Source organism: Pogona vitticeps, chromosome 1 (genome assembly GCF_051106095.1).
Source record: "Pogona vitticeps strain Pit_001003342236 chromosome 1, PviZW2.1, whole genome shotgun sequence".
Taxonomy (NCBI): Eukaryota; Metazoa; Chordata; class Lepidosauria; order Squamata; family Agamidae; genus Pogona; species Pogona vitticeps.
This window is the reverse complement of record NC_135783.1, coordinates 145,437,911-145,451,862: the sequence shown is the minus strand read 5'-3', so window position 1 is coordinate 145,451,862 and position 13,952 is coordinate 145,437,911. Positions and strand designations below refer to the sequence as shown.

The 13,952-nt window shown below is 42.7% G+C and overlaps 1 protein-coding gene across 1 annotated transcript; it reads left to right on the top strand.

Annotated features, from left to right (window-relative positions):
• The first annotated feature begins 392 nt into the window (after positions 1 to 392).
• LOC110076143 (WD repeat and coiled-coil-containing protein) lies at positions 393 to 12,972 on the top strand. The gene is made up of 4 exons (XM_020788065.3): positions 393 to 548; positions 3,732 to 5,635; positions 7,566 to 7,683; positions 10,325 to 12,972. Exons 2-4 carry the CDS (start codon positions 3,755 to 3,757, stop codon positions 10,609 to 10,611), a joined length of 2,286 nt encoding a protein of 761 aa, XP_020643724.3. The 5' UTR covers positions 393 to 548; positions 3,732 to 3,754; the 3' UTR covers positions 10,612 to 12,972.
• The last annotated feature ends 980 nt before the right edge of the window (positions 12,973 to 13,952 follow it).

Below are 13,952 nucleotides of genomic sequence, written 5' to 3'. Positions count from 1 at the left end.
CCGGGCCCCCCCCCCCAAAATACCGTCAACGCTTCTCTCTCCGCCTCCGCCCCCGCTGCCCCCCCCGCCCCCGCGCGCTCAACACGATGCGCACGCACACCCCGGCGTGCACCCAGGCACGCGCAAACAGCCGCTCAACGGCATGACAAGCAGCGCTTGGGAGTGAGTGCGTATATGTGAGACGCTAGTCGCAAGGGGACGTTTGTTAGATCACAGAGACCAATGGGCAGCCAGCTAGAGTTCCGGTGATGACGAATGAGGATCGTGAGGAAAGTGACGCGTGCGTCCGGACGTGGGCCACGCCCCCTCTTTGTAACGGCCGTTTACCATAGACAGCCGTCTTTGGAAGGGGGGGGCGGAAAGGCCTCCGAAGGGCAGCGCCCCTTGCGGCGGATCGGCGCTAGAGCATGGTACCCGGCCGCTCTTCCTCGTTCTCTTCTCGTGCACGGCTGGCGGTCCGGAAAAGGGCTGATCCCTGGAGGGGCGCGCGGGAAGGGGGCGAGGTTTTGGAACCGAAGGGCCGCCGGACATATGTACCTGGGAGAGAGGTAAGGGGGGTCAGAGGGTGGTGGTGGTGGGTGGCATCAAAGAGAGGCGAGCGTGAGTGAGGAGGCGGGGTCACCCGCGGTGGGAGCGGTTGGGTCGGTGGGAGGGCGACCCCCGGAGCAACCGAGGCACTGCGGTGGCGGATGATGGGCGGAGGCGGAGCAGGATCTGACCCATCAATTTAACTGTTCACCTGCCCGAAGAGGAAGACCACCGAGTCCCCCGATCTTACCCGGCTCGCTTTCCTTTAAAGGGTTCTCCTTTTCCCCACGTTGGATTACAACTCCCATTCGCCTTGACCCTTATTCACGCGGAGAGCTGTGCTCCAGCCTCATCTGGACACAGACAGACGCGCACACACAAACACACATACACATTGTATCTATCCACAACAATAAGCAGTTATGTCTTTATAAGGCATTATAGAAAACATTTGCTGATTTCACATATGGGAACACTGAAGCTTGGAAGGAGAAGAGGTGAAGGTCCATGACAGAGTATTCAGAACACATGCAAAACTGATCACTCAAGGAAACAGACCATGCAAAAAGATGAGAAAAAGTCATAGCATTTATTTTATACTCAAGAAGGCATGTAGGGAGGGAGTATGCATACACAGCACATTTTCCCCATCTTAGTCACCACTAAGACGTGGTCACATCCTTTCCTATAACCATGGCACACAATCCTACCTGGATGCACAGAGTGAGTCTCAGCCAGATCTGCATGGCTTCTTCCCTGCATCTCTTGGCCTGCCGTCTTTCTCCAGTTCTTCAGGGACCTCAAGCAGAAAGGTATGTGAGGCAGCCAAACACACACAGCCAGGAGGCCAGAAACAACAGTCAACCATGGTGTGGCAGCTAGCTGGATTTTTTTCCATTTGTGACTGGGTCTTGCCCTGATGCCAGTGTATACATGCATGTACACATACAAAAATATGCTGGGAGATGGGGATGGCAGTGGAACAGGACAAGGTACCAAAACTAGTCTCCTTCCCCTTCCCCCCTTCAACAACAACAACAACAACAACAACAACAACAACAACAATAATAATAATAATAATCTCTGAACTGCAAAGCTAGAAGTTACCCTATGGATTATGGAGTCCAGCCTCTGTCAAGGAGGCACAGTGGAGGAATCGAACTCCAATCCTTAGGCTTCACAGCCAGAGACCTAAAATGCCTCCTCCCCAGTTTCTTCAGACCATTCTTCTCTTTTTGAAAGACAAAGTTTGGTTTGACACGAATGATGAACTTTGAGAGGCAGCTGCTTCTGGTTCTGCCTGTATGATAAGAATACATGTATGATAATTGCAATTGGATGCTTATCGGATTCTTGCTGTATGTACAATACATCTAAGATATCCTAAAGATCTGCATAAAAACATAATTTGTGAAGAGACCCTTAATCAGAGCATGATATTTTATACAAGACTGATTTTATAAAAAGCCATCTCAATTCTTGGAAAAGTAACAACTCACTCTGTAAAAGACAGTCGTTACCACATATCTGTTATCTTAATGCTTTTTCACTTTTCCTAACCAAGCATGGGGTATACTTATATTCTCTGCTTCAGTGAAATGTGGCTGTCAGATATAAAGTCACTTGAGAAATGCCATTTCTTTTAAGAACTTATGTGCTGTCAAGTCACTTCCAGCTTATGGCAACATGGCAAATTAATGACCTTGTAAATTCAAGGCTGTGGCTTCTTGTATTGAGCCAATCGATCCCCATATTTGGTCTTCTTTTCCTGCTTCTTTCAACTTTCCCCATTGTGTTTTCCATTGAGTCTTGGCTTTTCATGATAAGTAAGATTGTCTTATCTTAATTATTGCTTCTAGAGAGACTCCAGGCTTGATTTGATCTTGCATCCCCTTATTTTTATTTCCATGCAGTTTTTCTCCGATATCACATTTTCAATTAATTGATTTCTTTCGCCTGTCACCTTTCTTCACCGTTCAACTTTGTCATCTGCATATATTAATCAGGAATACCACAGTAAAGATGACTTTGGTCTCCAGTGACACAGGCTTATTTTTAAGACTGTTTTCTAGTTTCTTCATAGCTGCCCTTCCAAGTCTCAGTATTCTGATTTCTTGGTTGGAATTTCTTCATTTGGTTGATGATTGAACTAAAATATACAAAATCTTTTAAGAACTTAGGTACTGCCTTAATATAAACCAAGAGGAGCAATAAACTAAATAAAGTGACTAACAAAAGTCATGGTAGAATGATCATAGCACATTCTTTATAAAATATAATTTCAATGATTATTGATGGTGGGTAGGAGACAAAGGCACTGTATTCTTTCTTAGTTTGATTTTCCTCTCCCTAATTTCTAATGATGGTTAATATATGATATATCAACAGGCCAATTTTTATTTTATGTTAGCTTTGCTTTATTGATTCATGTATGAATATCATAGACACTTTGCAGTTTGTGGAAGATCATTTCCATCAAATTAACAGAGTTCTATTATCTGGCTGTTGTTAATCACCATGTAATATTCATTTAACTCAAGGATTAGGATTTTAAACTGAGAAAAATATAAGATAAGCCACCAATCCATTTAGTTCAGCATTGTTTACCCATCTGTTGCCAGAAAAACACCTCTGGGCAACTCACAATAAACACAATTGCATGTTACTATCCTCTTCCCAGGCCAGGCAATTCCATTGGCAAGTCTTGGGTGATCTAATGCTAGTACATGTACAGCAAATAAGCAGACCAAAGGAATCCAAAAGCAGATTCAATAGTCAAAGGAGAGTTAAACAGATAAGAGTCCTGCCAGCATTTCAGGTGAACCAGGTGAGGGAAAGCCAAAGCATAACCCCAAAGTAATAGCAAGCCAGCAGAGAGATTTAAGAGGCACAATCAAACCAGTCCAAAGTTAGTCACAGTAGGGAAGTCACAACAAGCAGCACCTGGAGAGGTGTTGCATTCAGCCGTGAGCTTGGACAGACCAAAGGCTGATATACTGCTGCTGCTCAGCTATGGATGATACCACTTTAGGTCTTCTAGTGAGTAGAGTTACTTCCAAGAAGTCCATTTCCTCCCAAGGAAACCACTACTCTGCATGCTCCACCTCTGGCTCAGCCTCTTGTGTTTTGCAATAGTATATGGGATGAGAAAAACCAACTTTAAAAACAGGAGATTTTAAAACTCTTATTTGTTTTCTTTACAGATGAATTCCATTAGAACCTAAGTATGGAACTGGGAAAAGGAAAACTGCTAAGAACTGGCCTCAATGCCTTGTACCAGGCCATTCATCCCGTGCATGGGCTTGCCTGGACAGATGGAAAACAAGTGATACTGACATCTTTATATCTACAAAATGGAGAGCCTAAATTCGGCAACTCCAATGTGGTTGGTCAGTTTGAACATGTCCACGGGCTTTACTGGGGCCCCTCTTCTGCCCCGGATCTGCCGACGCTTCTTGCTATTCAGCATAAGAAACACATCACCATGTGGCAGCTGTGTTACAGTGCTTCCGAAAGGAACAAACTAATGGTTTATCAGATTAGCGAAATCAGTGAACTGTTTCCCATACTTCCCCAGGGCTGCGTGTGGCATCCAAGCAAAGAGATTTTGGCCGTGCTGACGACACGAGACACTTCGGTGCTGCACTCGGTTCGGCTCAACAGCTCCAGAATAAAAGCCGATATTAAGGGAACAGGTCTCATCCACTGTGCTTGTTGGACCGAGGAAGGCGACCGCTTGGTGGTGGGGATAGGCAGTGCTCTGCATTCCTACATTTGGGATGATGAACAGAAAACATTAAATGCCTGCTCTTTTTGCCCAGTCTTTGATGTGGGAGGCTACATTTGTGCAATTGAAGCCACTTTGGGTCCTCAAGTGGCTGTTGCCACTGAGCTTCCTCTTGATAAGATATGTACATTAAATGCAGGCAGTTCGTTTGAAATCCCCCCTGAGGTCAGAAACTCTGTTCCCTCCCAAACTACCTCATTAGGTTATGAAGAAGAGACCTCCACGGATGGTGGGAAAAAGCTGCCGGACCAAGAAAAAGCTGCGTCAACGGTACCTTCTGCATCTTCGCCTGTGGATCTTACTCATCTTTCTTCCAGCAAACAGCGATCGGATAACAGTTCTCTCACTCATCTGAAGCCCAAAGATTACCTCACGGGAAGCGGCCAAGATGCCTCACACCTGGTCTTGGTGACGTTTGAAAGAAAAGTCACAGCCACCAAGAAGGTCAGCATTCCAGGCATTCTGGTCCCAGATATAATGACGTTTGATTTTAAAACACAGACTGTTGCAGTAGCTTCTAACACTTGTAATTTAATTTTAGCTTACTCTTTAATGATGTCCCATTTGCCCAACATTCAGCAGATTCAGCTGGAGAAAAGCGAGAGGCCCAAAGGCTTATGTTTCCTTACTGATAAACTCTTGCTGATATTGGTTGGAAAACAGAAATTAATGGATCCTGCTTTTCTTCCATCTTCACGCTCAGACAAGTACATTCTCCGTTTGATGATCAAAGACGTTGTGGGCAAAGAAGGTTCCTCTGTAGTTGCTGGTGCTACCCAGGTTTGCTTCACAAAGCGAGAGACCATTGAAACTCACGCTTCAGATACTCACCCTCTAAGCGATGGCTTGGTGCTTCCAGGTTGCACCATTCTTCAGTCTCCTAGAAACAGAAGGAAACTTGTAGAAGAAATTAAGAACCCTGCAACCGAGCAACACCTGTTGACAACTGTGGTTGACACCAAGGAGAAAAAGATTCCCAAGGATTTCCCACAGCCCTTTGAAACTTTAGATATTGAGCCGACGAATCGTTCATTGGTTCTTCAAGGACTGGAATCTTCTCCAGGGATATCAAACATCTCTGTTTCACCCAGTAAGACAGTGCACAGTTCTCATGGGATGCCAAATTCCTCAAAAACGAACGTGCTGAGAAGTGAAAAAGAAACCAGTTATATCTCTAAAAATCTGGAGAGGTTGTGCAGCAGCTTTACAGAACTGCATCACCAGCTTTTTGAAGTAACTGAACTTCTGAAGTCCGGAAAGAAAACTCTGCCACGATACCCATCTTTTCATGAACCCTCTTTTGTTAACATCACTTATCAGGTAACTTTTAAATAAAATCTAGGTATATATTCATGGGTGTTCCTAAATGCTTAAAATGCTAGTGATCTTCCTTTCTTCAGATAAAAGTGTATCCTTTTAACAGTGCTGATTTGCTTCACCATGGTTGAAGGAAGGTCAGACATTTCCCTGTCAAAATCTAGCTGAAGGCTATTCTTGAGGGGAGCAGAGACAAAGGCCTCTGAAACCTGGGGAGGCCTGTGACCAGGACCTTTTTGGAATCTTTATTGGTACAAAGAAAAGGGGTGACTGTGTGGTGATGTCTAAAATGCCGTCTAAAAGAGGTTGTAAGTATTCTTATGATTCCAGAAATGTGCATTGAGAGCTAACATGAAAACACTAATTGGAGTGACAGAAGAAAGTAGGGAGACTCTGATTCGGATCTCCACCATCACAAAATGTACTGAGTCCCCTTGGGTCGGTGACTGTCATTCATCTGAACTTCATCTCGGGATTGTGGCTTTGAGGATAAAACTGAGCCAGTGGAAAGGAAGAATCAGTTCTGCTAGCTCAGCTCTTTTGGAGGAAGGACAAGGTTAAAAAAAAGGTGACTCAGTCTGGAAGGATGATGGCCTGCACTGACCAGCAAATCTTTGCAAGCAAGTTAGAGATTACAGCACTCTGTTGTGGAAAGTGGGGGCATGCAGAAGGTATATCTGGAGCAGAGGCACACCATGTCTATTAGTAGCGGGGGCTATTTACAGTCCACCGGGAGCTGCAGGCTGGTGTGCGGCTGAAGCAGCCCTGACTGTTGCCATAATGTCAGTACGGTGTAATCTCTTGCTGCTACCACCACGGCGGAGGGGGGGGGGAAAAACAGAGCAGGGAGTGTGTACTTCATTTTTAAATGAAATTTTATTTCTGCGACTGGCAGTTGGTTTAAAAACAAGGTTGATACTCCTTTCGTGGCTTGTTTTAAAGGAAAAATTCCCCCCATCCCCTGCCATGGCAGTGCATGTCAGTAGCGCAGCAGCAGATTTGTTGTTGGGGAACCCAAAGACAGGCAGAGGAGCCACATCCGGCCCATGAGGCCACATGCTCCTCACCTGTCCTGAGAGACCTCTGTGCCTCTTCCCACAGATTGACAAAGATGTTGAACACCCAGATGTGTTAACGAGAATAGCCACAAATGACCCCCTTCCCCACTGTACAGCAGTGGTCCCCAACCTTGGGCCTCCGGATGTTCTTGGACTTCAACTCCCAGAAATCCTGGCCAGCAGAGGTGATACTGAAGAGTTCTGGGAGTTGTAGTCCAAGAACATCTGGAGGCCCAAGGTTGGGGAACACTGCTGTATTGGATAGTAGAAATGAAGACAGCTTGTCCTAACCAGGACTGAATTTTCATTCGGAAAGACTGGTATTCAAAATAAAAGTTGCAGATTTGAAGTGTATGTCTTTTTGCACCAGGTGAATCTCAGGGTGTTAGTAAACGAACAAAGATTTTGCCTGCCTGAAGTCTGGCCACCCCTACGATAGATGAGAATTGCTTATTGAAGGCAGAAAAAGAGAGATGACCTAGATTGGATCCCCTTATCCTTGGCCCTAGTAGCTGATCAGCAGGGGCCGAATTGATCTCACTTCTCTGATGGGGAGATGTTTACAGGTCTAGTCCAAAGGTTAGAAAAATTGTATTCCAATCACAGAGTCCTCCAGTCAGCGTGGCAACCGGCCGTGTTGCTGGGGCACTCTTGGGAGCTCAGTTCCAAAAAAAGAATGCTTCCAACCTCTGGTCCAGTTGCCCAAATGCCTTCCTTGGCACAGCCCCTGAGTACTGGTTCTGTTTGGGTTTTCAAACCTTGCCTAGCAAGATGATGCACATGCTGGTCAGCCATGTTGCAGCTGGACGCATGGGAATGGGATGAAGCAAAACTGCCTTGAACACTCCAGATCTAAAATTTCTGTCCTTCAATAGAAAGAGTCTTCTGGAACAGTTGCACCGGAAAAGCGAGCTGTCATCCTCTGTGATGGTAAACTTCGCCTGAGTGTCATTCAGCAGCTTTTCAATTTGTCTCTTGTTGAAATGCAGCATGGTAAGTTTTGTTCACCAGAAAGATGATATTTAGTGGAAATACTGCACTGAGGTGAAAGAGGGCAATATGCCTGTCAAAAAATGATTGGAACCTTTTATTTTTGTGTATGGTTGCTGCTTTCTTTCAAAACTCAGATATGGCCCAGAATTCAATTGGGATTCAGATAAGGTTTTTGAGACTTGGCCTAGTAAATTGTGATGAATTGACAAGGTACTGAGGCGTATCTCAGTAGTAGTGCATTTGGGCAGGTGGCCAAGATACACCCTGCACTTTGTCAGTTAGCAACAATTAGCTATGCCAAGTTATGTGCGCCTTACAAACACTCCAGTAGGGTGTGACCTTTGGAATATCAAAGAAAACATTCCACTCCTTGATTCAAATAAACAGCGATTTCCACAGAGTTGCCATGTTTGTCTGTTGCAGCAAAAATAAGCAGTTATCACTACTGTGAATCTGAAGGTAACTTCAGATTTATTTCACATTATTCAGTTCTGAAAGTGTATCTTCTAAAATTGTAGCTTGGGGCAGTCTTCTTAGTGTAACTTTAGTGTGACTTAACTAATCTGTATTTAATGTGCTATCTATACAGACTTGCGTCCATAGAGATATTTTGAAAATCTTGCATGGTATTGGCCTTAAGTTGAGTTCAAATAAGGCATTAAGCAGAAAGATTAAAGGTTCACATGGTTATAAGCTGCAATCTACTCATGGTGTTCTTGCAACACAGTGTTATATAACCAGTAAATGAAACTGCTAGCAAGAACTACATTTCTAAGCAGTTCCTAAAATTACTTGTACTGCATGAAGCTGCTTTTAAAGCTTTGATGTAAAATGTGAGAGGAATGACTGGTAACCGCTTGAATCTACCTCTTGAATCAAGTGATACCTTTATGCTCTGGGAGTTCACATTTCTGTTGAAATGCTAACAAGATGTCTGTCTACCTGAGGTGCCAGCAGAGCAAAACATTTGGACACAGCCATTTTACCCTTATTAAAAATACATTTTTAGGTAGCAGATTATAAAAAGCTGTTTATTGCCCTTCTTCACTCAGTATAGCATAGTTAAGCTATGGAATTTGCTACTGCAAGCGGTAGTAATAATAGCTGCCAACCTTAAAGTTGGTGACAGCTTTAAAAGATTAGGCAAGTTCATGGAGGGTAAGGATACCAATGGTTGCTAGTCACAATGGCTATATATTACATCCAGTAAAAGAGACTCTTTTCTGAGGAAGGTGAGAATGTGCATACCTTTGTTCTCATGTCTCGCTTGTGGGCCTCCCATGAGCATCTGTGGTGGGGCCATTTGGGATATGGAATCATGTAGGGCTTTGGTCTAATCCAAAGGATTTATTCTTATGTATTTAAGTAATGGCATTTCTGGAATGGTTTCCCCATGTCTGTGTATCTGTCAGCCTTCTTGTACTGCATTGCTACTGTGGTTAGTACAGCTACCCTTTACCTTCTACCCAAAGCTCAGGAGAGCACGCATGGCTTCCCACCCCACCCCACCCCACCCTAGCCTCACAATCACGGTCTTCATTATGTGAAGACTCTCTCCTCTGGGCAGTGTATACATCCAAATCCCCCCTTAACACTGCCATAGCAAGGTGCCATTTGAATACAGTAGGACTGAAGGTATATATGCTACATTGTGGCCATGTATCTCTTCCTATCTTTTACTGAACGGCAATTAGCAAGGTTCTCTCAGAAATGAAGAACAGAGTATACTTCCTGCTCCCCAACAATCATATTTCCATGGTTTCCACAATCACTTAAATGAGGATTGTGGAAATGGAAAGAAATATAGTGAATATACCACGTTTCCCCAAAAATAAGACAGGGTCTTATATTTATTTATTCTCCAAAAAACACATTAAGGCTTATTGTCAGGAGATGTTTTATTTTTTTTCATGTATAACAATCTACGTTTATTCAAATGACATGACTGTATTTGAATAATCTTATTCTGGTTGCTGCACAATGGTGGAGGGTGGGGTTTCACTTAACTGTGGTTTATTTTGGGGATAGGGCTTATATTACGAGCATCCTGAAAAAATAATATTATTTATTTATTATTTATCATATTATTAGGGCTTATTTTCAGGGGAACAGGGTATATATTCACTAAGGAATATTTGAAGTCCTGGGCAGCCAGACTGCAGTGCCAACGCTGTTTGTGGAACTGCTAGACAGCAAGAGGGGGGAAAAGAATGGATTTCAGCTTCCATTTCACCTGTCCTGTTAGCAGTGCTGGCTCCTCAGCGCATTGGTATAATCAGATCAACACAGATATTGCCAGTTGCTAGTCATCATCACTAGTTCCGGATTGGTTTATTGGTATTTCTCTGTTGCTTCTCCTGGAAATGAATTAGAGCCTTATTGGCCAGTTGGACATGTCTTGTACTAGCAACATTAATTTAAAAGGTATAACTGCCTGAACTTGTCATCTTCCAGATGTAGCACGGGAGAAATGGCTAGAGGTTTCCCGTTTCAGATGACAAGTCTGCCACACGTAGCTGTTTGTTTTGATGCTCTTAAATTTTCACTTCACTGAGGATGACAGTCCTGCCTTGTAATACCCAAAATATATTTAGAATGTCTGTGTTCCTGAAAAGCAATCTGAATCTTATGTCTTCTACAGGTTTATCCTGGATTGTTCTCACAGCAGATAACGAAGACTTTATCCCATTAACGTTTGATACTCTGCAGGAGATAGTCATAAGAGATGCTAGCGTCAGCTGTAACGATAGAAGCAGCAGTTCTTCCAAAATACTGGATGCTGTCAGTTCTACTGGCGCATACAGGAAGCTTTCTTCTCAAAGTGTGGATCTCACTACCAGCTCAATAGAAATGCTGAGGGAATGTTCTTCCCAGAGTCTAGTCAGGAGCAGCCAGTCTTCAGGCCAAGCCGGCACAGCTCACAACTGAACTAACATCATCCAGCTGGGACAGTTTGCCAGTTATCCTTTCACTGGGCATAATTAAAACTGAATTCTCACTGTATTTTATGCACTGCATTTTACAGTTGTGTGATGTTTTGCTGTATTATAGATATTGCCTTGAATTATCAGTCTGTTTTTTTTCCAGAATGTTATCACTCCATGCGAACTGCAGGACCTTTCAGCAAATAACGTTTAAATTATATGACTAGTAGAGTTTGTACACCAGCATGTTTACTCCGTCTGTTTAAGCCTGTTTGCTATGCTGATTCAACAATTTATTTTATTGTATCACCAGTCACATTTTTTTCCTATTAAACACAATGTAGAATGTTAACCAAAGCATAAACATGGGGGGGGGGGCTCTTTGTTTACTCAGGAGAAGTCTCATTGGCATGAATACACAAAATATATGGGTGTTGTTTCTAGTGCTTCTAGAAGTAGAAACAAAACTGGGTCATTGTTTTTGCAGTGTCATATAATGAAGTCCTGCAGCTTCAGTTTCTGTTTCATTGTACGTCATCTTTGTATTTTATCAGTGCCTGCTGTGAATGCTATGCACTTGGACAAGTTATTTAGCTCAGTTTATAGAATTGCTCATTAATTTGTACCAAAGTCCTTCAGATGATAGCAGCATCTGCTTTTGGACAACGCATCTCAACCTAGTCTTCCTTCAGACTGTCCAAGAGACATGTTTACAGAATGTGTGTGACAGAGGTAAACAGCTCCAAGCTATTATCAGTGTAATAAAAAGAAAATTTACTTAATTCAGTATAGCTATGAAGGCTATTTGCTAGCACTTCTGAAGTGGAATTACAACCATTGTATCCTAGAGGTTGAGATCTTGAGCTGATTTTATAGGGAAGCATGGGGAACCTTCAACATGTTCTACTTCATTCCCCAGGCATTTTGCGAGTCTGCTTAGGATTCTTCAGAGGCAATTTAGGGTGTTAATGCCAAGTTCTGAAGCCTTTAATGGTTCAGGACACAGCTGCCTGAAGGATCACTCTCCAGTACTGACCAAACCAAGGTTTAAGCCTCGCCAGGGGGGTCTGTTTGTGATGCCCTTGAAGAATGTGGCCCACAGAACAGGCAGCCACAGGACTTTCTGGATTGTGGTACCCTGGCTGTGGAACTCCCTTTTAATAGCTATACATTTGTCTCCATCACCGTTTTAATTTAGGCACCAGCTGAAAAGGATTTTTTGGGGGAGGGTTGTTTGTATTTGATGTATTTATTGTACTTATAATTTATTAATAATAGTTGTGTGCCATCAAGTCAATTTTAACTTACAGTGACCCTTTCTGGGGTTTTCTAGGTAGGCACGGCTCAGAAATAGTGTATTAGTTCCTTCTTCTGGGGGTGGTCCTGGGACTGTGTAGTGTCCCCAAGGTCCCACAGGCTGGCTCTTTTCTTGGGAGGCACTGTGGGGAATTGAATTGCCACTCACTGAGTTATAATTCAGTACTTATTATTTATTCCTTAACTTGGAATTATGATTTTTAATTGTATATTTATTGGACAGTATTTTCATGCAAGTTGTGAGATATGGTGGATTTCTTTTTGTTGTGTGAAGAAGGGTAGAATATAAATTATTCAATAAATAAAGCTGATATATAGCAATTTAAATTTTTATCTGAAATGTGGTGTGTGGATAACAAAATTGCAATTTGAAATTACAGCGTGCTATATAGCCATGCTGTATAGCTGACTACAATATTTGGTGTTTACAGGGTTCTGTACTGTCACTTACCTAAGAGAACCTACCGTATTTTTCCATCTATAAGACACTACTTTTTCCTAAAATCAGTACCCTAAAAATTGAGGGGTGTCTTTTACACAGAAGTAAGCTGAGATAACTGAGGAGAGAACAAAATAGTACATACCTTACCTCTGTAAACAGGCTTCCTTCAGCCACGAGGCTTAGTTTCCTACAGTCAGGAGACTTAGCTTCCTCCAGTCACGAGCCTTATGGAACTGATGTCAACTGATCCTGAACAAACCGATTGGAACACACTTCCAATAGGCTCAAGATTCAACAGAGACAAAATGTCCAACATTCTGAGCTCAGAGGCTAAATCCTCAAAACTAAGTTTTCCTAATTTGGGGGGTTAGAAAAAAGGGGGCTTTTCTTATAAATGGGGACATGTTATAAATGGAAAAATACGGTATACTTTTTATTATATATTTACCACATGTGTATTAATGTTTATCCATGCATGCACACTTACAAACACCACACTGTATATTGCTAAAGATTTCCTGTAGTAAACCGTTAAATGAAACTACTTGCTGGTATGCCTCAGATTTGTTAAGAAAAAACATTCCAGTAAAAAAATGGTCACAATAATGGGTTTATTCTCTTTATTTTCAGCACACACCAGACAACCAACAGTGTGTAATTCTAGTATCTGGAAATTATCTTAAGCCAAGAGAAGAGAGTACATTAAATATGGGAGGGAAGGAAACTTTGAACATAATTCTCTTTAAAAGTACTTGTATAAAATGCAAAGTCTGGATCCGATTTACAGATACCATATTCTTCCCCCCTTTTTCTGTGATGCAGATGCTCAGCAACAGGGCATTTTTGAGTTCCAATTCTGAAAGGCAATGGAAACTGCACCTGCATGTGCAAGGCCAAAGCTGGGGAACCCTATGCACACTCGATGTTTTGGATGTTCAATTCCCATCAGCTTGGCCAGTATTGTGGGAACGGAAGTCCAAAGCACCCGGAGCACACACACACCCAAATCCCCCTGCCCCTGATTTAGTTTTTGATCAAGGCTTCTGTAGTGGTCCCAATTTCACTACAAATTTAAGAGATTAACTGCATTCATGTAGCACAACATTAAACAAGGAAGTATAACTGTTGCATTAATTGCACAGCTGCTATTCTAGCTCCCCCCCCCTTTTAATTCTGCTATGTGACACTCCTTTAACCATTACTGTTACAGTGGGCACCATCCCGTTGTGTAACCTGGTGCTAGTATAAACTAGATTAGGGCGCCAGAAATAATCTGAAGTAATTAAAAGTTTCATAACACATTTCTTTTAGGTTCTGGAGCCCCCGTTTGCCCTGAGTAGCCTTTGGTAGCTTTTGTTTTTTTTAAATAAAAAGTCACAATAGGATTGCTGCCATTGGGACCCTCAGCAATGATCCAGTGGCACTTTTTGACTTTTAAAGCATCTCCCCCACCCTGTTCTGAAGCTCCCAAAGGAGAAAAAGAGCCTTAAGGAGCCTTGAAACTTAAAAGGAGGAAGATAGGAAGCTTTAAATTAAATTAATTTAATTATGTCTGACGCCCTGTGGTGAAACTGCACCAATAGGCT

Coding starts and splice junctions, on each gene's coding strand:
- LOC110076143 (XM_020788065.3), top strand. CDS start 3,755: ATGGAACTGGGAAAAGGAAAACTGCTAAGAACTGGCCTCAATGCCTTG. Junction 5,636..7,565: donor TTGTTAACATCACTTATCAG/GTAACTTTTAAA, acceptor GTCCTTCAATAG/AAAGAGTCTTCTGGAACAGT. Junction 7,684..10,324: donor TCTTGTTGAAATGCAGCATG/GTAAGTTTTGTT, acceptor TGTCTTCTACAG/GTTTATCCTGGATTGTTCTC.